Here is a 24,539-nt window from a genome sequence, read left to right as displayed (position 1 = left end):
AATGGAGAGCTCACGCTCCCAAGCTAGGCTGCTGAGATTCTCCTTCTTGCTAATTTGAAATGACACAGTGAATGTGTTTGGTAGACTTTTTACAGACGAGCATCTAGATGGAAAGGTCAAGCAATGCTGGGGCCAGAGGCACCGCCATGGCAAGGCAAAGCCCCAGGGGGCTGGAGAAGCCTTGAGTACATGGCCAAATGTCCATCTGCAGAGAGAAGCATGAGAATGAAGCAGATTTCCAGAAAGAAGGCATGCAGGAGAAGAAAAAACCAAAAGCAAAAAACAAAACAAAACAAAAAAAACCAAAAAAACCCAAAACCCAAAAAACTTCCCAGTACAATCCCTACATTGGCCATTTCCTGAGTTCTGTACTAGGTATCTGTGAGACCACCTACCGTGTTCTTAAGACAAATCTCTATTAAACTACAGCTGAGCCTTGAATAACGTGAGGGGTGGGACACCAACCCTCCACACAACTGAAAATCTGCATATAACTTTTGAACCTGCCTCAAACCTAACTAGTCACATACTGTGGCCGATAAGCCTCACTGATAGCAAAAACAGTCAATGAACAAATATTCTGTATGTTATATGTATCATATACCATATTTTTACAATAAAGCTAGAAAGTATTAGGAAAATCCTAAGAGAAAATGCTTTTACAGTGCTACGCTGTACTTATTGAGAAGAATCCAAGTGTTAGTGGACCAGCGCAGTTCAAAGGCCTGCTGTTCAAGCAGCAGCTGTACTCTGGAAAAGGTAAACGTATGGCTTAACCTTGAAATATATGTTCTACCTCCGGCCAGCAATGAACTCTGGGGGAACATCAAACAGGATAAGGAGAATGAGAGGAAATATGCCTCCAACTGAGGAGTAAGGTGAGAAGCATGAACATATGTTTTAAAAACACTGGATTTGGGGACGCCTGGGTGGCTCAGTCAGTTAAGCATCTGACTCTTGATTTTGGTTCAGGTTGTGATCGCACGGTTGTGGGAATGAGCCCCACACGTCAGGCTCTGTACTCAGCGTGGAGTCTGCTTGAGATTCTCTCCCTCTGCCCCTCCCCACCCCGCCCCCTGCCACACGCACACGCGTGCGTGTGTACACGTGCACGCGTGCTTGCTCTCTCTCTCAAATAAAACCATAAAAAACAACACTGTATTTGGGTTTCTGGACAAAACCTATTTCTTAAAAAGATTAGACATTATACATTACTGACTCAAAATCATAACCAGGTGCTTTTAATAAATGGATAATTATATCTATTGTTTCAGAAACCAATCTCAAGCTTATGAAAGTTAATTCTACTGGATTTTTAAAGTTGCTGTGTTGCCAGTGTGAGAGACTTTACTTCCACACTGGGATGCAGAAGCACACGATAACTGGAGTCTTTATTTTACATATATCCAGATTTTCCATATATTTAGATTTGTTTGTACCCACACAATGATTTCCAACAGGAAGGCCTCTTAACGTCTTCGACTTCCAGGAAAAAAACTGAATACCTGACAACCTTCACGAAGATGCCAAGATTCAGTTATGCAAAGTGTTCCTCCTTGACTCTGAGCAGATCCTGCGAAAGGGCGCAGAGCCATGCGTCCTTCCAAAATCAAGGCAAAAAAAAAGCCTGGGTACTTGCAAAGAATTCCATATTTTACTCCAAAAAAACACTGAGCAACAAGTTTTTACTCCCCATAGTGGCAGTGAGGACTCAAGAACTTTCTTTGTCAAGTTTTCACTTTAAAAAAAGTGACACACCAACAACATACTCTGATCCCTTCGGAAATTCAGAAGTCAAGGCAAAAGTGGAAACCTGACTATGTGCTATAAATGATCACAGCTGTAAAGAACATATTCACAAGCTCCTAGGGTGCCACAGGAACACACCACAAAACCAACCACGAATCTAAGTCAAGTGGAACCTCTCAGATAGGGATAGTATTACAGAAGATGTATAGAACCATTCCCGCAGAAGGAACTTCAAAAGTTAAATGAGCATAGTACACAGAATCACCAACACCTCAGACATGGAAGCACTCCCCGCTGAAAGGTCCCCATTGGGTGATCAGGTAAGAGCTGGGCCAGGACCAGGGCTCGCTCTACATGTAGGCAGCAGGAGAGGGGCAGCACACCCGGGCAGTACTAGGCTCTTTCAACTGTGAGGGGCATACCGAGCAGAGCCAAGGACTCCATTTAGCGGCTGAAGCACTCCCACTCTGTTAACATGAGTGATCCGACATCACGTTAACCTCCCCCTTTCTGCTAGAGAGCCATACGTCCATGAACGTTGCTTGAGCAAACTGCCCTTTATTCTCCAAGAGAAATCTTGCCTTTTCTCTTTGCCTCATCCATCTTTAGGTAAGGACCTCTTCCCTCACCAAACCTAGCCTCCACCGTGCCCTCACCTGTCTGACAATGCTCTGGATTAGTTTGTCCATGGTGAAGGCAATGTAGGCGTGAATGGTGAACATCTCTCTCAGCGAATCTTCGTATTGCGACGAGTCTATGTTGCCATCGAGCAGGCTCCGCACCATGTCCAGAAAAGCTGGGTAATAATCTTCTACGTCAACATCCACTGTGGGAGAGATGGGAGAGGTAAGGCCTTACCCTGCTATGAAGAGTTCAGGAGAGACATCAGGATCAAACCCCGAGCTGGCCTAAGGTGCCTCTGATGGAAGAAGCCTGGGTAGTCAAACACACACACCACGTCAGCTGTAGGCAGAAGTGCCATCTGACAGGCGCTACAATGGCCGGTGCTGTGTATCAGAGGACAGTGACACTGCAACTTTAATGGGGGCTCTAACACTCTATCCACGCCAGAGAAACACTTCACTATAGTACAGTGGGCTCTGCCAGACAGGAGGGCAGAATGTCCCAGGGAAGAAGTTTCTTCAAAAAGTTGCTGGCTCTGGCGCTGAGAGAAGAACCTGCCCTCCCAGCCTGCAGAGAGCATTCCTCACACGGGTCACTTGCTCATAAAGCTATTTCAATGAAGCATGAAGTGCAGATGAGAAAAGGCAGACAGCACCGCACTCGAGCCCTGGGAAACCCCTCAGGAACAGAAAAATAGGAGCGCAAATTAAATCCCCTATGAATAATGAAGTAACCTGCATTTGTCAAAGTCCTTCTGTTTAAAAATGGATTCCCAACGTTGTACTTCACAAATTACATTAAATGATCTATGCTCGCTGCGCATGAATCACCTCAACCAGCAGCTAGAATCTTACCAGTTGTTACAGAGACATTCACCTGGCAACTCGCAGAGTGCAAAAAGAAGCATAAAAGGACTGTGCCTTTAACTTATACTTAAGACTGATTTACTGATCTCTGGAGCTGACAATCAAGATGGTGGCATGAGGGGGTCACTGGGGTGTTGGTTATACTGGTTCTTGATCCAAAGGCTGGTTACACAGGTGTGTTCACTTTGTAAAAATTCACTGAGGTACACAATTTGGATCTATATCTTTTTCTATATGTATGTTGCACCTTGATAAAAAGTTCACTAAACTGAAAAAAAAAAAAAATTACAAGAACTCTTTTGTCCCTGACATCTGGTTACCCATTTTTAAAGTCTATACAGAGAAAACAGGTGGGGAGCAAAAGCTAAGTCCGTCTCCATTTATGTGAAGTGTGATGGGCTCATCAAAGACATGCAAAACAGAGCATACGGTTTAAAAGCAACTGGCTTAACTTTCACCACAGAACTTCACCTTGTTCAGACCCAAATCACAGGCACGGGCTGTGCTACCGAGAGGCAGATGCTTTCATGCCAGAATAATGCTGGGAGCACAAGCCAGACTTGTGCCCACGAGCTATGATCAGTGCGAGGCTTGCTGTTACAGCTCAAGACCCAACAACATAATCAACATAATCAACATAAGCCTCAAACCAGGTTAAGTCAGTGATTGAGACAGGATTAGACTATTTGCTCTCTGATTTCTACCCAAGCAGATGGTATCACCACTCTTGAGATCCAGAAGTTGTCTCTCTCAAGCTAGGATTGCCGAGAGAAAGGGTTTTAACATTAATATCCAGGGTCATTAGCTCTTCAACAGATAGAAAATTAGGGCCACATGTGGGCTTCTTAGAGCAGCAACAGCTTAGAAATTTTTTAAAAAGATAATTCACTCCACAGGTTGGCTATTTCTTCAAGGGTACAGAAGAAAGGCTCCACGGAAAAAGTTTCTGGCTCACAGCTCAAAAACCTCATTTATGAAAGGAATAGTTCTCTAGAAGCCAGCAACAGAGAATCACGTAAAGCACATGACGGCTTCCTCAGCCCGCATTTATTTTTCCTTCTCCTGTGTTCTCTATCTTCATTCTTGTTCTGTCTGGTCCACTGTCTCACACCGTCTCTTGACTTCCAATCTCCTTTCCATAAACTATTTCTATTTATTAAAGAATGAGCCATGAACCTCACTGGCCAAGAAGCCCTGCCCACACATACCTGAGAAAATTCGCATCTGCCTGAGGCATGAATAACTCGGAATTTGTATTCCATCATGAAGCAGAATGGACTGTGACATTCCAGCCCCACACTGTCCTTTAACACACACTGCAATACCCCAGGGATCTGTCATTTGGGAAACTGATGGTGAGGGACACCAGCTCCCCAGGTGGCCACAGCAGCAGCTACTGAATGGCCACAATCCTAGCACCACACAGGGAGCTTCCCTACTCAGCCCAAGCCTCCCAACAATTCTACAAGATATTAAGGAGCACCTCCATTTCGCAGGTACACAGGTTTGGGGAGCTGAAGGAAGGTCACACAACCAGTCGACTGCAGAGCTAGGATCTGAACCCCGGTCAGATCCCCGGCTATAAGGCCTGCCTGCTTATGCTTGACGTGTGAAAGGCGGCAGTCTCGCATCTAATTCAGCTCTGAGGTCCCCCAACCCCTCACATCGTCCAGAAACCAACAGTCTAAGCACTCACTAGGTTCTTTGAGACGTAGCTGGATGGCAGGGCTGTCGCTCTTGTCTCGTTTTATGCCTAGCACTTCCCGTTCCCACTCTCTCTCTCGGTTTTCTTCTTCAATCTGCCGTTCGGCCTGGGAGCAAATCCGCAGCAGGCGCGAGCAGAGGATCTGGTGCAGCCGCATGAAGATATACCAGTTGTTATTAACATAGAAGAGGTTGTACACTTCATCCATCCCCTTTAGCTTCTGAGCTGCTGTGTTACTAAACAGGAGCTTGGACTTAGGGGGACTGCCCCCAACACCATTGTGCTTCTTAGCTGCCCCTGTGGCTTCATCTACATCCATCTCTTCTTCTTCCTCTTCCTCCACATCCGAAAGATCACCTCTCTGAGCAAAGAGCAGATCTGGAATGAAATGATGCATGATTTGCTTGATTTTGTACTTGTCCTCCTTCTGAATGCCTGTCTGCCTCTTCACGTGGTGGATAATCAAAGCAGCAGCATCTTCCAGGATCTGTTTGTCTTCGTAGGCAAGGGAGAGGTGTGGGCCAACGGGTACACCGGCATTGTCTTCTGTAGCCTGCTCTTGCCTCTAACAGGAGAGAGACGCAAAGTATTATGTGACATGTGTCCAGCAACAACAAACAGACCTACGAGACCACGCCAGCAGTCCATGCCACTACTAACCACAGTGGCAACCGTCTTCCAACCCGCAACTTCAGAAACAGATACAGATAATGCGGGAGGTGGTCTGACACCAAGATACTGGTATTTTCTAGACTGTGAAGACTTACTGGGGACAATGGGACAAAACTGGGACCATCTTTGAAAATTCTATGTTAGTGTTTATGGAGAGTACTACAGGAGGTCCAGTATTTGAGGTTTCCAATCTGGGGTGGGGATGCGGAAGATGACAAATCTCACAAAACTGGCAGAACAGGGATGCTTACTGAAGGTTACTTAAGAGCTCATTCTACCACTCTCTTCCCCCCTTCCATCTATGTTTGACATTATCATGATAAAACACTTTTTAAAAATTCAAGATCACGTAACTTTTAGGAATTCTCAATCATACTGTATTTATAACTCTATCCATACCCCATGACTGTGAGCCCCAAGAGAGCAGGATTAATTTCTTAATCATCACTATATCCTGCCTCCCAGTACTATATACACTCCTGGTAAGTATGCTAAATAAAGATTAGAAAGTATCTGGGGATTAATGATGAGTGTTTCAGTTGTGGGAAGCTGACAGGGGCTACGTGAATGAAGACGAGGTACGGTTTTGAGGGAAACAGGACAGTGGTAGAGGGAGGCAGGAGGCACAGACAAAGCCAGGATGGTAAACTGGGAAACCAGTGTAGCAGCTTGGGAGTAAAGGTGAGGTTTACAGTGACAGAATCAGGAAGAGAAGTCTGGGACAAGTCTGAAGCAAGAATCAACATGTCTCAGAGGGTCTTGCTTTCGTATGCCAAAGGTAATTTCCAGGAGTCCAAGCCACAATGAGCATAAAGACTGGGTCCTCTCACGGATATAAAACGTCCAGCTCACCTCATCATAGATGCTCTCAATCTCATTAAGCAAGCTCTTGGACCTCAGGACCTTGGTGTCATTCTGTTTAAAGTTGATGCCCTGGTGGTCCAGTGACTTCAGGTAGTATTTCTCATTTTGCTCTCTCCAGACCTTGTTAAAGCCTCTCTGGGCTTCTCGCCATTCTTCCTCTTTCATCTTCAACCTGGGCGGAAGGGGGTGGGGGGAGGGTAGAAACAACAAGACGTGGGAATCCAGATGTGGGAATTTTAAGGGAGAGAGTTAAAGTCCTTGGATTTGAATCCTTGCTCTGTCATACTAGACTGTTTCCTTATCGAGGAAATAGGGATAACAATACCTACTCTCTAAGGGTTTGTTTTTTACTTTATTTTTCAAAAAAACTTTCTTTACTTATTTGAGAGAGATGGAGAGTGAGTGAAGACAAAGCACCAGCAGGAGATAGGGAGAGGCAGAAGGAGACTCCCAGCTGAGCAGAGGGAGGGCTCGAACCCAGAGCCCCGGGATCTTGACCTGAGCTGAAGGCGCATGCTTAACCAACTGAGCCACCCAGGTGCCTGTCTAAGGGTTCAGAAGTGAGAAATGTGTCAGACTTACTTTATTTCAAAAGTCAAAAGATACAACAGGTCAAAATTGTTGGCAACTTGGGATACTGTTATTCAAATTGTTATTCAACCCAGGCTTGAACTCTGTTACCTGAGGAACTGACTTATCCAGGACTTATTTTGGGGAGGTAATTTGTCCCAAAGTCAGAAATTTTACCTAGAATAGTTATTTCTCAACAGCATTCTACAGAATACACTTGAAAAGGGGGTTCACTTCCTTGGCCAGCTGAAACAAGCACATCTCTTTGCAGCAGGACTTCTAAGAACATTCACTATACTAATGTAAATGCAAAAGTCCAAGAGCAGAGAACTTGCACAGTAATGCTCCTTTGCACACAGTTTGGGAATTTCTGATGGCAACAACTGATCTTAACACTCCAAAAGCAAGGAGAGTAAAATCAAAACCAGCACTGGAACTGCAGAGTATCCTACATCTCAAAGCCAAAAGTTAAATGCTGCTGGCACAGCAGGAAGAGGAACAGCCTGCGCCAGCTCTTGAGCGGGAGACTAGGGAGGGACAATAAAAGTCAGGCAGCTGTGAGACACACAACACACAAGAATCCCGTCATCACCGTTGCAGGTGATACTGAGAGATGGTCCGGCTGTTGGCTGGCATTCACAGTGTGGTTCAAAGCGCCATGGCCTTGAAGGAACCTGTGGCTCATCGGCTCTAGCTCTGGCTTCCTTGATGCCTGGTCTTAGGTGGGTACAAGAGCCCCTCTACACTTCAGGCTGAAGCCTTGACAGGAGGAAAAAGTTCTTGGTACAAATGGCAAGCTAGACTTTTTAAATAAAACATCTATTTTACAAAGATGAAAGAGTGATTTTCCTTATTAAAAAACAAAGATGTTAACAAAGGTTAGTATTGAGTGGCAGGAATGTGGGAGGTTGTATTCTACTTTGTTCTTTTCTGTATTTTAAAGTATTCCCTTAAACACACAGCTTTCCACTATGGACTTTCAAGGTATGTTCTCTGCTGCTGGTTACACAGAACCCATCAAGAAGCTCCATTATCCCATGGTCCACATAATTTCCAACAACCAGTGCTGGGGCAAAATGGAAGTCTCATGGGACAGTAACCAGGTTGAAAATGAGGGCCTTGGGGCGTCTGGGTGGCTCAGTCGTTGAGTGTCTGCCTTTGGCTCAGGTCATGATCCCAGGGTCCTGGATCGAACCCTGCATTAGGCTCCCTGCTCAGCAGGAAGCCTGCTTCTCCCTCTCCCACTCCTCCTGCTTGTGTTCCCTCTCTTGCTGGGTCTCCTTCTGTCAAATAAATAAATAAAATCTTTAAAAAAAAAAAAAAAAAGAAAGAAAAAGAAAGAAAGAAAGAAAGAGAAAGAAAGAAAGAAAATGGGGGCTTTATCTATTGGGACACTGAATCGGTCATGAAGCATACTAAAGCACAAAAGGCACATTCAGTCAGTTACCTTTTAAGGACAATTGGGACAGCAATGGAAGGGTTCTTCCTCAGACCATCAATGATGTCAGCTGCTTTATCAGCATATATCCTCTGGAGTGCTTTTCGATGAATAACTTCCGATGTGCCCCCGAGGGTGTTGTCCAAGCGAAATTTGGCTTGTTCCTCAGCAGACAAGCGAGAAAGCTTCTTCTGTATTGCTTCCAGAACCCGGATCGTTGCCAGATTGGTCTCTAAAACTACATCAAGCTAAAGCAAAAGACAAAGTGTGCTCAGGACCCAAACCAGAATGGAACAGCAGTCAAAAGTATGAAGTAGGGAGCCAAATTCCTTGGATTTGAATCCCACCTCTGCCATAGTAGCCACACAAGATTCTATTTCCTTATCAATAAAATAGGGATAACCTCACGTACTCTCATAGGCTGTTTTCTAGATTAGATGATATAATCCTAATAAAGAGTTTAGTGCAAGGCCTGGCACAAAACATCCAATAAATGATAGGTAAGTGGTAGTTGTTACTTCCAACACCACCGGTGTGCTTTGCTTAGTACTACTGACCCCAGACCACAGGGACCTCACATAAGGCAACCCTACTGACACTTTCCCCTGAACTTTCCTGGATTGCTGAAATCTGTTAGGAATGATAAAATGAAACAAAACAAACAAACAACAATCAGAAGACCGTTCAAAAATGATAAATCAGTCTTATATGTGAGGTTTTTCAGGTTTACTTGAAATATTTAAATATTTAAAAGCCTTGTTCTACAACCAGTAATAATAAGAGCAGTGACTACCATTCCTTGAGGACTTCAATGTCATATCTGTGGGTAATCATTTAAATTCTAATAGAACTCCTGCCACTTACTTTCTGGCAAGGGCCTAGCCAGACCTGGTGAAGAATAAGACTGGCAACCTTTGAGTAACTCTTTTGCTAGGCTTAATACAACATTCTCTATACGAGAAACAGAAAACGAAGTAAACAAGAAGTCTCAGGGTCCTGTGACCAAACGTCTGTGGAGGAGATCCCAGGGTGGCACCGTCAGTTGAGCGTCCGACTCTTGGTTTCGGCTCAGGTCAGGATCTCAGGGTCTTGAGATGGAGCCCCCCGGGGGGCTCAGTGCAGAGTCCACTTGATATTTCTCTCTCTCTCTCCCCCTGCCCCTCCCCTGCTCAGGCACATGTGCATGCACATGTACTCTCTCAAACAAAAAAAATAAAAAAAAAAAAAAAAAAAAGGAAGTGTCCCAAAGTAATTCTGATGAGCAGGATCCCCTACTAACCATCAATGCACAGGTAGTGTGATCAAGAAATAAATGTTTTTATTCAAGCCACTGAAATCTGGGGGTTGTCTGTACTGCAGGATCACTAACCTATCTTGATGTATAAAGGAATGCTCCTTCAAACTAGCCCATCCCACCCAATCCTAAGCACATGCACAAACACCTTCATCATCACGCCTGTAATCGCAGATGGGAAATGCGGATGCTGCCTTTTATAGGCACACCAGTTGAGAATAGGAACATCCTGTCAGAAAAAGATGCCAATCTCTGCTTTCTAACTCCTCATCTAACCTTACTAAACGTAGGTAACAAGGAAATGCTTTCTTCACCCTGATACAACTTTCCATGGAAGTTAGCATCTGTCACAATCTTGTTTTGTGCAAATGGTGGAAACTCCTCATGAACACTGCGGCCAGTCACCTGCAAGTGGCCAAGCAACATGCGACCCTTCATTCAAGACACGTCAGGAACCGCCGAATCACGTGGGAAAGGGGAACGGCTGGCAGAGCCTAATCAGCATGGGTTTAAAAAAAGAGCAAGCTCTCGCCCATCTATATGAATAAGCAGGGCCAGTCACTTTCATATAACAAATACCTTAAATAGGATGCAAATCATTTTACCTCTTCCAACACACTGAACATTCCCTTTTTGTTGATGAGATCCGTGAGCTAGACGTTTTAACACGCCGGGGATTCTGAGCCCACTCTCCGTACTCCTACTCCTGGTACTGGGGCTCTACCAGCTCACTTATTTACTCCAGCTCTTCCTTTCCCAACTGCTTCAAAATAAAACCCTAATTTCACTTTCACAAGGAGCCAAATAACAGATTTGAAGAGAAGAATTCCAGTTCTCACAGGAGAGCTGGTTTGCTAACCACGTTAAGATACCTGCTAAGAGTAACAATATACGCTTTAAATAATTAAACCTCTTTAAGAAAGCCCAGTCAGTCTTGAGATACTGTTTTGTATACCCTGTAAAACACAATAACCCTTAAAATGCTGTTAAAAATTCAAGGAATTATTATTCAGCCATCAATGGATAACTTCAAAAGGGTTCAAGTGGCCAAGATAGGTCACACTTGCCCTAAAATATTACTAATGTATTTGACGAACTCAAAAACATTCTAAGTAGGACAATAAGCATTTGCCAGTGAAGAACATGAGACTTTGGCTCTCCAGTCTCAAAAAGCCAAGCCTCACAGATATTTAAAATATCTTAGCATTTAGTGCCTCCCATTTCCACAACCTCCAAATGATAAAGGAGCTTGTACCTCAAAGCGTTCATCTTCACAACGATAGATGTGTTCTTCATACTGGGTTTTCTTGGAACTAACGAAGGTGGAGTCCTCAGACCAGGAAGGGAAGGAAACCCAAGTATCATTTAGAACCTTTGGGTAAAAGAAGATAAACTGAAGCTAAAGTGTAACAAAGCTTTCTGGTAATCAAGCATTCTTAGTAAAAAGACAGATACAACTCTAGGGGATGAGAGAAAGCACCAACATTACAGCTTTCACCTTTAACAAGTTTGCAAAGATTTGAAAGGTTCTGGACAGAAGTATAAAACATTTTCTTCTGAGAAAAGACTTCTAGAGAAGGGTCTTGATTTCCTTATTCACATAGATTCTCGATCCCTGGTGTCACTCCCTTCTGGAGGAAGGAAAGACTCAGAGCTGACCCTTTCTAGGGAAGGCCTTACCTCTTTACAGAGAGGGGTCCGTCCTGTACACTTGGGCTGCTGGTAACTCTTCGGTAGGGCTCGGTAGCTGGAGCCCAACCGTTTACAAGAGGCATAATCTATCTCCATAGCAATGCCCTCTGTGGCTCGTTCCTTTGGAAAGGTTTCCAGATGTACAGACTCCTTATAGCCCAGAAAGTTTTTAAACCAATTAAACAATTCAGGGAATTTCCTGAAGAATCAAACCAAAAACTGGTGAGCAATCAGAAGCATGATGCAGTTATCCTGAGGTATAGCTACTACTATTTGGTATTGGGTCAGAACTTAACTACCAGGGACAAATTCCAATGACAATTATTATTTCCTGCCTAAGAAGTTCTGCTTCTGGGCATCTGGCTTCCCCTTTTCTTGTAGAGCGCTCCAAGACTGGTTAGGGTACTGAAGGAAGAGTTACACTGAAACTAAGCAATAACCAGCTGTTCTTCTATTCAAGAAGACCACGTGAATGCTCAGATCATTCTTAGGTTGTCAAATACAGTCAAGATTCTAGAACCCCAGAGGAGACTGGTCTCTATAAACATCCAACACTGGTCAGCACACTGGGAAACCATTAGTCTTGGCCAATGCCCTCTCTGCCTATTTTTTCATCTGTAGTTAAACTAGAAGAATTCCCAGAGGACTCCTATGACACTGACATTTTATGAGTCAACCAATTGACCCACCATGATCAAATTATGATTGCCCATCACATATGCTCACCTCCACAGCACCCATCAGCGCTGAGTCCCTCACTCCACTTACCCCAGAAAAGGAGAGACTAGCTGCACAAGTTCAGCCCGAGAGATCACCTCCTGGTTAAAGATAACAAGACAGCGCAGGAAATTCTCATAGGCCTCTGCACTCCGCAGAGCCTTTCGGACCTTATGGAGACAACCAGAAGAGAAATAGTTAGATGGGAAATCAAGAGATCCTGGATTGCTTTTAAAAGATTAGGGAAATTTAAACAGTTATTTGATGATACTAAAGGAGCTGATGTTAGTTTTTTTAGATGTGATAATAACTATGTTTGAGAAAAGTGTTACTTTAAAAGGAAACTTAGTACTTATGGATGAAATAATATCTGGAATTGGTCTCCAAATAAGCCAGGGTGGGTAAGAGTACATATGAAACAAGAACACTGGCTAGTAGGAGGGAATCTCCAGCAGAGGCTGGAGGATGGGTACATAGGAGTCATTCCACTCGGCTCGTCATTTCACATGTTTAAAATGTTTCACAATAAAAAAAATTTAAATGAGATCCTAGAGTAAATATTACATTTACCTTCTTATATGCTTGATTTTCCAACCATATCAGAGTTCCCCTAGTTTTTGTTGCTTCTCCTGACAGATGTTTACAGCAAGAATCTTTTGTCAACACCGTTTTTAAACTCTGGTAATCCTGAATAATTTTTAAGTAAGACACTTCCGTCCTCTGACCTGATCCTTTTCCTTCCTCCACTTATAATACTGAACACTTCTAACATCCAAAAACCTAAAAGTATTCAATGGCATAAGCAAGGTAAAACTAGCCTGGCTAGAAGAGCAATCTGGAATTTTAATTTTTTTTTTTTTAAAGATTTTATTTATTTATTTGACAGAGATCACATGTAGGCAGAGAGGCAGGCAGAGAGAGAGAGAGAGAGAGAGAGAGAGAGAGAGGAGGAAGCAGGCTCTCCACTGAGCAGAGAGTCCGACGCGGGGCTCAATCCCAGGACCCTGAGATCGTCACCTGAGCCGAAGGCAGAGGCTTTAACCCACTGAGCCACCCAGGTGCCCATGGAATTTTAATTTTAAAAGTAAATTTTTAGGAGTGCCTGGATGGCTCAGTCATTAAGCATCTGCCTTCGGCTCAGGTCATGATCCCGTGGTCCTGGGTGAGTCCTGGGGATGAGTCCCTGCTGAGCAGGGAGCCTGCTTCTCCCTCTGCCTGCTGCTCCCCCTACTTGTGCTCTCTCTCGCTGACCAATAAGTAAATAAAATCTTTTTAAAAAGTAAATATTTAGCATTATGGTCCTTTAGTGAAGACTATAGACAGATCCTCACCAAACCTAGCAGTTAAGACAACCCCTTCTCCAGGCTCCTGTATACTTTTATAACTATCAGTCAGTAGATATTACATGGACTATGTATTTTCAAAGCCAAAGATGAAAGAGATGAAAGAGAACTGTACTTTTTGTACTATACATAGTATCGACTGACTTTTAATTTTTTATTAGCCTTTAAACATGCACAAAAGTAGACCAAATAGTCTAATGAACCCCATGTACTTGCCCAGCCTCAATGATCAATATACAGTAAATTCTATTTCATCTACAACCATGTCCTCCACCACTGAATTTTTAAAGCAAATTTCAGGCATTTCACCTATACAGCTGACCTTTGAACAACATGGGTTTGAACTGTGTCCACTTACACGTAGATTTTGATACATACAGCACTGTAAATATATGTTCTCTTCCTTATGATTTTAATAACATTTTCTTTTCTCTAGCTTATTTATTATACAGTATACCATACACATAACATACAAAATATGTGTTACTCAACTATTAAATATTATTGGTAAAGCTTCTGGTCAACAGTAAGTTTTGGGGAGTCACAATTCTACTCAGATTTTCAACCCCCATTGTTCAAGGGTCAACTATGTACCAGTATGTGTCTCTAAGAAATAAGTACTCCAAAGACAAACAAAAAAATACCATCACTCCTACAAAATTAACTTATTCACACCCCACCCCTCCACTCTCTCATTGTCATTTGTTGGTTATAAGTATTTCCACATTTCCCTCAAAGGCACCAAATGCCCAGGCAGCCCTCACAAGTGGTTCAAGCCAGAGCGAGACAACCGTTCAGCAGGACAGCGCACACAGGCAGGGCAGGCTAGAGAGAGATCAGGAGGCACCAATCACGTGAATCCGAAAACACCTGCCCTTTTGCAAAAACCCAAAGGTGCAAGACAGGGTAAATTTGCACCAGATCATCCCAGGCTGGTTCCTGCCGGTGAGAAGTCTGACAGTTACCAATTACCCTGATGAAAGCAGCTTGCTAATCATCAAGTCTACTCCAAGGAGGAAGTCAGACGTAGGAGGAGAGTTAAACCAATATATCACACAACCCTGTTTACACCAGTAATCGCAACGCTGGCTACATATCAGGATCACCCAGGGAACTTTGAAAACATACAGTTAAATGAAAACTCCCACAAACCCTATATGCGATACCACATTTAAGTACCATGAGCAATCAAGATTACAAGTCATCTCAAGTCCTCAACAACTGGTGCACACCTGGATATCTACAATGAGGAGCTCCAAATATCTCTCAAGAGTAACATCACGCATTTTTTTAAAAGCGGTCTTCTGCCATGGGAAATGCTGTAAACTACTTCCAAAACCAAAACAGACAATGCTACTGCTTCCCTAGCTGTGCTAATGGTTCCGGTAGCCTGAAAGGACCAACAACTTAGAAACTATGTTAAGAGGCAGAAAGTCCTAATCAACTAAAACAAAATCCTCTTGGGGATAGGGGGATTTTTCTTTTGGCATTAATAATAAATCTAATTCAATCACTACTCACCTTATCAAAAAATAATGATTCAGTTCCTACACCATGCTTGCTGGCATCTGCCATGGAAGAATCCTTTAGGCTGAGCAGTTTAGGTTTCTTCTGCAAAAGAAGGAAAAATACAAACACATAAGATCCAAAGAGGAGAGATCTTGGAGTTTTATTTTCATCTGTGTTCGATGGGTCCGTCACTGACCACTGCTGTCAATAATCTGCAACGAATGAGAGAATTCTCATTTATGTTAACTCATTAACTTTTACACCCTGAAAGATTTCCAACTATCTTCTCCAACTCAGTTTGCCCCCACCCTGAGGTTCACAGATCATTCTACTTCCCGAATATTTTCTCACTTCATTACTGAGGTAACAGAATATCCTCACTTTTTCCATTAGCCAAAAGTAACTTAACTTGGAACCTAGTGCCACCACCTCATCTTCTTAGAGATGGAGGCAAAGAGTTGGAGCACACTACCAAGAGAGGGTAGAAATCAACCTTCAACCTTTTAGTTATAATTCAATTTAAAAATTCATGAAAAGGGGCGCCTGGGTGGCTCAGTTGGTTAGGCAACTGCCTTTGGCTCTAGTCATGATCCTGGAGTCCCAGGATCGAGTCCCGCATCAGGCTCCCTGCTCGGCAGGGAGTCTGCTTCTCCCACTGGCCTCTCTCCTCTCATGCTCTCTCTCTCTCATAAATAAATAAATAAAATCTCTAAAAAAAAAGAAATAAATAAAATAAATAAAAATTCATGAAAAAAAGCACAGTTTATTTTCCTAAGAGAAGGAATGACTCTTGTCAACAATATCTACTTGGATCAATTTAAGATTACGTTTTCAAAGGGAATGAATATGCCACGACATAACTGTCAGGTAAGAATTCCCGTTTATAAAGTCATCTCTCAACCACCTGTGAAGAAATGCACAAACTCTGAGGGAAGCAGCACATTTACCTTCACCGCCTTAGAGTGCAAACTCTCAAGAGCCAAAGCCTCTGCTGCGTAGGCTGAGGAGGAAAGGAGGTGGGGATTCTAATCCCCCTTTCCAGTGTTTCCACCTGAGGGTAATCAAGTGTGGGAGGGGACCGAAGCAAGAGCAGAGCTGAACTGCCAAGATGATTCTTGCTACCCATAGAACTCTTTACTGAAGTGAAGAAACAGAAAGTATTTCTACGTTCAGTTTGCTTTCAAAAGGAAAAGCCATTAGACACTAAAAAAGTCTTTCAAGTGTGAGCAACACCTAACGTGTCAGTAGTCATCTGCTTGTTCACCAGTCACTGCCTACTGTTAGAAATTCCACTGTTAGAATAGTGAGAAAATATCATGATTCATTAATTAGATTCTGCAGACATGTCCCATCTTTTCCACATTACATACTGCTCTAGAATTCAATGAAGCAACATTCAGTACATACACCTAGCTCTCTCCCCGGCACAGCTGCACGACAGGCTTGGCCTTCTGCAGGCAGACCGTCACGTGTTTACTCTAATGAGAAACATCATGTGATAGGTCACTAACAAACTGAAGATCCCCCTCTGCTACAGCCCAACGGTCCGGCCTTGGAGACAACAATGATACAAACGAGACCTGGCAGCTGAACAAAGAAACCTGGGCAGGATAGGCCTCTAGACCAAAGAGATCTCACAAAGTATAGATACTTTACTCACAGGAGGACCTTAGAGGCCACTGACTTATTTCTGAAACAATTAACTCAATAATCTTCCTTCTTCTTATCACAAGGCAGGTTGAAGGCATCAAGTAAGTCAGAGGAAGGAAAAATTAGTTAAGTCTCAGAAACCTTTGGCACCAAACAAAAAAAGACATGACGGCTAATAGCAAAGAAGAGAGAAAATATAGAGAAAACAATACAAACTCCAAAAGTACAGTAATTTGTGTAATCAGTGATAGTCTAACATTCTTTTGCAAGCCAGATAAGAAGCTTTGCATTGAGTGTCTGTGACATACACCAACTCACTCTGAGTATCCAAGATCCAATTTTCAACACTCTTGGATAAGAACACGAGAACAACCCTCGAGTACTTGTCTGTGAGGACTGCTCCCGAAAGTCAAACTGTGCAGGTGCTGGCCATCCTCACCTTTACCGGAGGGGTAGTTCCCGTTCCCGAGTGCCTACGGATCTGGCAGCCATTCTGGTTGGGCCTCTGTGGCTTGTTGTTCAGCTGGGGCTTCTTCACAGTGCCCCCATGGTCATTTCTAACGGAATCAACCTTCTCAGCCGTTGTTTTGCTTAAAAGCTAAGTAAGACAAGGATAGAGATTAATTCTCTTACCAAGTAGGCATATCATTCATATCAAACAGAAAAGATTCTGTTTCCAGCTTCCTAACTTAAATTTTAAGATAATAATTCTAAATAGTATAGCTCTTTCTAAATAAAACTTACCACAGAGCTGTTGGCATCTGGTAGGAACTGTCCAAACTCTGACAACAGATCTTCCTGATTTTTAAAAAGACGAGCCACCTGGGCATATACTTCCTGCTCAGTCAATGCTGGAGTGTAGTTTCCTCCAGCTTCCTTGGCATTTCGTTGCTCTTTCTGACAGGAAATTTCAAATGGGAAGGTATCATATAAGAGGGCCACTGCTTTGAATGACTGACTCCCTTTTGCACACTTTCTGGGATGTTATCTACTTGGGCTGTACCTAAGAAGAAAAGTCTACGTTCTTAGCACTTGTTTTAACTGCAAGCTTTTAAGGTGAGAAATGAGTGGAAGATGGTGGCTGACAATTTTTTTAAAACTAGGACGGGGCACCTGGCTGACTAGGTTGGAAGAGCGTGTGACTCTTGATCTTGGGGTCATGAGTTTGAGCCCCATGCTGAAAACAGAGGTCAAACAAATAAATAAAATAACCTTTAAAAAATAAAATAATAAATAAAAGAGAGTATATGTGAATGCTCAGGGGACCACTACCAACCAATAAAACACAAGATATTAGAGAAATATCTCCTCCTTCTACTGTAGATAAACTACACTACACAAATCATCCTCTAAACCCCCCAGATAATAAGAATCTGCTTCACAGAGCAGTAACTTCAAAGTCCTATTGTTATAAGGCAATTAAAGTCAGGCAAATCAAACTAGCTTTATACACACACATCACAGTTTCTAACCTGTTGATTTCCAGTAACAATTAGAGACCACAGGAATGGTTATTCAAGTCCTTCTCTGGTCAGATGCCCTCAGCGTGTGACCTGGCTAAGGCAGGCTAAAAGAGCAGATCTCTTACCTGGTATGTGTGCAAAATCTCCAGGAACGCTTTGTAGATGTCTGGTTGGCCCTGGAACCTGTTCTTGATTTTATTAACATAGTTGATGGCATGATTAAACTCCACAGGCTGATTGTTCTGCAAGGATGGGGCCGTTCCCAAAGAGATTGTCACTGGTGTATGAGGCTGGACAGGTGGAGAGCGTGGGGATGCATATGGTGGGAGAGGGGGAGTCTGCTGACTGGCTGGAGTATGTGCTTGTAGTTGGGAAGGCTAAAAAGAAAAAAGTCATAGTCTCCTCAGGAACACAGATGGTCTGACATAGGAAAAAAAGGTCAAACTAAAGAGAAACAAGATGTCTGATCAACAAACGTCCTTAATTCACTCTGGCCAGGCCATTTTAGGCCAACTCAAATCATACTGGGCAGGGGTGGGGAGTGCAAAGGGCTCACACATTCTAATACAGATTAATTTTAGTCTCAAATTTTCTAAATACAACCTGAAAAGTGGTTACATCTCCAATTACAGGGCAGAATTTTTCTAATGCAATTTTTAAGCTCACTCAACAGGTGCAAACAGAAGAGGGAGAAAAAAAAAAACACAACCCTCACTCTCCATAAATCTTTAATGTCAGAAGACACTTGTTGCAGAAATCCACATAAAAATCTTCTAAGCTACCTCTGTCCAATAGAACTGAGGTGACAGCAATGTTCTTTCAAACTGTACTGTCCTACAGAATACAGCCACTAACCCACCCGGGGTTACTGAGCACTTGAAACATAGCCATTAAAACTGAGAAACTGAATTTATTTTAATTAGTTTAAATTTAAACTCAGCCATATGTGGCTAGTGGCTACAGTATCAGACAGTGCAGTTCTAGAACAAGAACATTCCACCACCATCATCACCACCATCGGTAGGGTCTTCTGCTCGGCTTGATATGACCTAATCTGGTAAACTGAGTGGCTTTTGTAAGAAGACCCCATGGGCAACAGCATAATCTGATCATGAGATGATCGTTTCTGCCATGCTGTCAAAGTACTACTATTCAAGTCAAGTGGCCATCTGTTGGGATGTTCATGGTTCAATAGGGCAGGAGGTGGGGACAAAAACAAGTCCTCATAGGTTACTGATGTGTTGACTTAAACAGACATCTAAATATGTGGAAGGTAAATGTAAACCATCTTACAGCGAAGTGACTATGGATCTTCTCTGATGAAATCACTACAACTGATGTCTCTAAGTCTTATATAAAGGGGACATGTCAAAGGAGGGTGCTCTCTAGGGATGCATTTTACATGATGCAAAGTATTCCAAGTGCTCACCTTGCTGACTTTGGCAGGTGGGGGCTGAGGAGCTGGCTGGGCAGGAGCTGGGGCTGACTGGGCTGAAGGCTGGGAAGGATGTTGGGGTGGTGGCTGAGGCTGGGGCTGGATGCCATGGGTGGGGATCTGATGAACCTGGCCAGGAGTTGTCACGTTCACCATGTCATTGGTTTGCACCTCAATCTTGTAGCCAGGGGGCAAGAAGGTATTGAAGCCCATAATCAGGTCGGGGTGGCCTTTGAACAGCTGGGACACACGACTAATCACTCCTGGAGTGTCAATGCTGATTAAAACAAAAAACAAAACACACACACACACACATACACACACACACACACACACACACACAAACCACAAAAATTAAAGTGGCAAGCTTGACCAACAGCCTAGTAAGAAAAAAAATAACACATTCCACTAGGTTCTTTGAACAGGAAAATGTAAAAATCAATCTGCATATTATAAAATCAACAAAACAAAGAATTCTGAAATTCCAAAGCAATTTTAGCATCATATTCATAGAGGTTTGGTCACAATTTTGAACAGAATCTATGTTCATGATTAACAGTCCTAACAAGCAGATACTCTCATCAGTAAATCTAAAGCAGCAATTCCCATTCAAGACCCACCCTCTGACACACCAGCATTAATCATTATGTGTCTACATTTTTTACAAATTACTCTAACAGTGAACCATGCCAGAATATCAGCGTATCTTAAATCAACTCAAAGAGCAGGTAACCTAATCATTTTCAGTTTACTTCCCTGATTGAGGTGAAGTAGTAAGAAAAATTTTAATGAAGAAAAATTAACCAACAGGGAGAATACAAAGGTCTAGGGCCACCTGTAATTTTCATCAATAAGCCATACATAAACTAAAAGCATGACCCTAAAAATTAAACACCCCAAAAGGAGGCACCCTTTATCTTTCAGCATATGAGAACGAGCCATATCCTCCCCTTCCAAAATCAACATTTCAAGCACAAAGCTTGAATAAAACCACACAGATCTTTTTACCTCTGAGATTTAAATTCCTTCATGATGTCAAGGAAATCATTGTAGACCTGAGGCTGACTACCAAACTGCAGCTTCACCTGGTCGAGATAGGACAGCGCGTCCTCCACCTGAGGCAGGGATAAATCTCAAGGTTATAAAAAGAACGTAAACCAAGATTCTTATTAAAAAACAAATGATTTATGCCTAAATAAAATTAATGTAATAAACGAAATTAAAACATAAAGATACACGAGAGTATTAAAACAGTAGTATAGGGGCGCCTGGGTGGCTCAGTGGGTTAAAGCCTCTGCCTTCGGCTCAGGTCATGATCCCAGGGTCCTGGGATGGAGCCCCGCATCCGGCTCTCTGCTCAGCAGGGAGCCTGCTTCCCCCTTCTCTCTCTGCCTGCCTCTCTACCTACTTGTGATCTCTGTCTGTTAAATAAATAGACAAAATCTTTAAAAAAATAAATAAATAAAATAAAATAGTAGTATGGATGCCAATAATAAGACTCAAGGTTAAAACAAGAATCAACTCATAAAATTTGTAGCCTTGCTTTGGATAATTTTCCGGAGAACGATGAGTGAAAAATCATCACATTAATGTACTATTCACTTATTCATTCATTCATCCATTTCACAAATATCTACTAAGCCACAACATACCACACCAGGCCCAACATGAGGTACTAAGGAGTCAAATACGTCACAGTCCCTGCTCTACAGAAGTTCATTCACATCTCATTTGGTGTTCTAATACAGTGGGGTAAATGGGGAATCATCGAATGCCCAGAGAGCACATAGGAAGGGCACATAAGGAAGGGCTTCCCCAAGAAGTGATGTCTAAACTGAGTCCTAAGGATGAGTACAAGTTAGTGAAAGTGAAGACAGACCTACAAAGAAAGTCAGAGGAAGCAGCATGAGCAAAATCCCAGACAGGACACCATCTGGTACACTGGGAAAACTGCAAACACTTTAGTTCGGCTGAAGAAGCTATGGTGAAAAGGAGGAAGAGTGGCAGGAAGAGTGACAAGAGAGAAGACAGGAGAGGAAGCAGGACCTAGATCCCAAAAAGCCTTGTAAATCTTATTAAAAAGCAGTTTAGGGGTGGGGTATGTGGGTAGTTCAGTCAATTAAATGTCTGACCCTGGCTCAGGTCACAATCTCAGGGTCCTAGGATGGAGCCTCTAGTCTGGCTCTACACTCACCTGGGAGTCTGCCCCTCCCCTCGTGCTCCCCCCACCCAAATAAATAAAATATTTAAAAACAAAACAAAGACCAAAAAAAGCAGTTTAGAGGCGCCTAGGTGGCTTAGTAAGTTAAGCGTCCAACTCTTGATCTTGGCTCAAGTCATGATCCAGGGTGGTGAGATCAAGCCCTGCACTGGGCCCTGGAAAGAGATTCTCTCTCCCCCTCTCCCTTTCCCCATTCTTGCACTCCCACGCTTGCTTGCTCTCTCAAAAAAAAAAAAAAAAAAGCAGTTTAGATTTTTAGTATCTGCATTTTAGCGTACTCAATTTGCCTCCAGTGTTGTGAACAAATCGGTACAAAGGACAGACTGAAAGGAGACAGGAAACCAATTATGCTATAAGGCTAAACTCAATGTGAGAACAAAAGTGGCTTGAACTGTAGTACCAAAGGAAAAGAGAGAACAGTATAGATTGAAAAGCTTTACAGAAGGTAGAAGTGATACAGTTTCAGGACTGACAGGATATGGGGGATAAAGAAGAGGGAATAGTCACTAAATTATGTAAATTATGTGACCATTCACAAAGGAACAAGACTGAAGGTCCACAAAGTTATGAGTCTGATTTAGGAAAACTTAATTTTTTTAGTTACTCAGGAAAAATCCAAGGGAATTACCTACTAGGTGTTTCCTATATACTCTGGGATTATTTTAAATCATTCGAAATATCAACTATAGGGAAGTTTCAGAAATAAACATATGATCTGACAAGCTTGTAATATATTGTGATACAGAACATTAATGTTCAAATAAACCATGAAATTATATTTCAAAGAGTTGTCCAAACTTCTCTTATGGGAAGCTCCATTGTGGGAACCATCATGCCATGTTTAGTCCGAATATTTTGGCGTTGCTAGAGCAGTCTGTATACTTCCTCAATACCCACTCATTTCATGGTTGGATCTTCTGTACTTTAGAAATAACAGGACAATTTCTGTTGAAATTCAATGGCTGATTTAATTCATATTCAGAACTTTCCATATTGAAATGTCTCATTAATGACTAGGCTGATGGAACATAAAACTCATTAAGTTTGCAGAAGAAACAAAGACTTTGGAAGATATTTAAGAATAGCATTCACAACCACGTGACAAAGGAGGAATTGTCAAAAAAAAAAAGCCACAAAATTGGGGCACCGGGGTGGCTCAGTCGTTAAGCGTCTGCCTTCGGCTCGGGTCATAATCCCAGGGTCCTGGGATCGAGTTCAACATTGACATCGGGCTCCCTGCTCATCAGGGAGTCTGCTTCTCCACCTCCCACTCCCCCTGCTTGTGTTCCCTCTCTTGCTGTGTCTCTCTCTGTCAAATAAATAAATAAAAATCTTTTTTAAAAATTTTAAAAAATAGGGGCGCCTGGGTGGCTCAGTGGAATAAGCCTCTGCCTTCGGCTCAGGTCATGATCTCAGGGTCCTGGGATCGAGCCCCTCATCAGGCTCTCTGCTCTGCAGGAAGCCTGCTCCCCACCCCCCACCTGCCTCTCTGCCTACTTGTGATCTCTCTCTCTCTCTGTCAAATAAATAAATAAAATCTTTTTAAAAAATAAAAAATAAAAAAATTTAAAATTTTTAAAATTTAAAATTAAAAAAAAAGGGGGCCACAAAATTTTGAATAAAAAAGTAAGCATGCTACAGTATAATAATTACTACTAAGAGAAAAAATGCAGATGCCTGAGTCAAAGAAATTATGTGATGTATTCAAGTCTAGAGAAAAAAAGGTACTGGTCATGGTGAACTGCTATTTAAATTAGTTATAAAATAACACTATGCTTAAAAAACACCCAGCATGACAACCACATTATACATGAACTATCTGGGGGCCTGGGTGGCTCAGCCTGACTCTTGATTTTGGCTCAGGCCATGATCTCAGGATTGTGAGATCGAGCCCCATGTCAGACTCTGTGCTGGGCATGGAGCCTGCTTAAGAGTCTCTCTCCCAGGCACCTGGGTGGCTCAGCGGGTTAAGCCTCTGCCTTCAGCTCAGGTCATGATCTCAGGGTCCTGGGATCGAGCCCCGCATCGGGCTCTCTGCTCAGCAGGGAGCCTGCTTCCCCCCACCTCTCTCTGCCTCTCTGCCTACTTGGGATCTCTCTCTCTGTCAAATAAATAAATCTTAAAAAAAAAAAAAAATTCTCCCTCTGCCCCTCCACTCCAATAAACAAATAAACAAACATACTATTTGTATGTAAACATAGTGAGGAGATTCTCTCATTACCTAAAGTATAGCTCAACTCTTTATAAAAGCATGTATGCAGCTCTAAGAACCACAACTTAGAAGAAAACAACTTGGAGCTGGTCCTTCTGAAGCTACAGGTCTAGGGAAACACTTGGGGAGGCCCTGAATCTGCTGATGTATTTTCTTGGTTCACTTCAACAGGCATTTATTATTGAGGTCCCTAACCTCTTAGGGTTCACAATCTTGTTGGGGAAATAAACATGAACAACTGTAAAGAGAACTCGCTCAAGATGTGCCAAATATCTATGCTGCTAGCATTCAACAAGTAGCCAGATCACACCAAACACTGAAATTATCCAAATTTCCTTGTCATCAATCTGCCAAAGACAAAAAAGAAAGTATAGACAATGCTGATTCTTGAAATAACCTACGTATTTTCACTGAACACTTCCTTATTATAGAATATAAATGGTTTATTGAAGTAGATTCCAATGCTTGTAAAGCATTCTAAGACTGATCCAAAAATGGCAGGCAGTGTGGGAAAA

General features: G+C 42.6%; 1 protein-coding gene across 1 annotated transcript in view; it reads right to left on the bottom strand.

Moving 5' to 3' along the window:
- Positions 1–24,539, bottom strand: part of LOC111153299 (SIN3 transcription regulator family member A) — a 69,789-nt gene that overhangs the window by 20,373 nt on the left and 24,877 nt on the right. Inside the window, exons 4-16 of the mRNA XM_022512236.1 lie at positions 20,600–20,706; positions 19,586–19,868; positions 18,282–18,533; positions 17,438–17,590; positions 17,133–17,291; positions 15,056–15,145; positions 12,243–12,361; positions 11,463–11,673; positions 11,038–11,154; positions 8,498–8,736; positions 6,469–6,652; positions 4,936–5,509; positions 2,406–2,575 (exon numbers count right to left, since the gene is read on the bottom strand). Of these exons, the coding sequence (XP_022367944.1) occupies positions 2,406–2,575; positions 4,936–5,509; positions 6,469–6,652; positions 8,498–8,736; positions 11,038–11,154; positions 11,463–11,673; positions 12,243–12,361; positions 15,056–15,145; positions 17,133–17,291; positions 17,438–17,590; positions 18,282–18,533; positions 19,586–19,868; positions 20,600–20,706 (2,658 nt within the window). The remainder of the gene's footprint in view (positions 1–2,405; positions 2,576–4,935; positions 5,510–6,468; positions 6,653–8,497; positions 8,737–11,037; positions 11,155–11,462; positions 11,674–12,242; positions 12,362–15,055; positions 15,146–17,132; positions 17,292–17,437; positions 17,591–18,281; positions 18,534–19,585; positions 19,869–20,599; positions 20,707–24,539) is intronic.

This window comes from Enhydra lutris, unplaced genomic scaffold (assembly GCF_002288905.1).
Source record: "Enhydra lutris kenyoni isolate GAN:26980312 unplaced genomic scaffold, ASM228890v2 scaffoldscaffold31, whole genome shotgun sequence".
Taxonomy (NCBI): Eukaryota; Metazoa; Chordata; class Mammalia; order Carnivora; family Mustelidae; genus Enhydra; species Enhydra lutris.
This window is presented reverse-complemented; position numbering and strand designations above follow the sequence as displayed.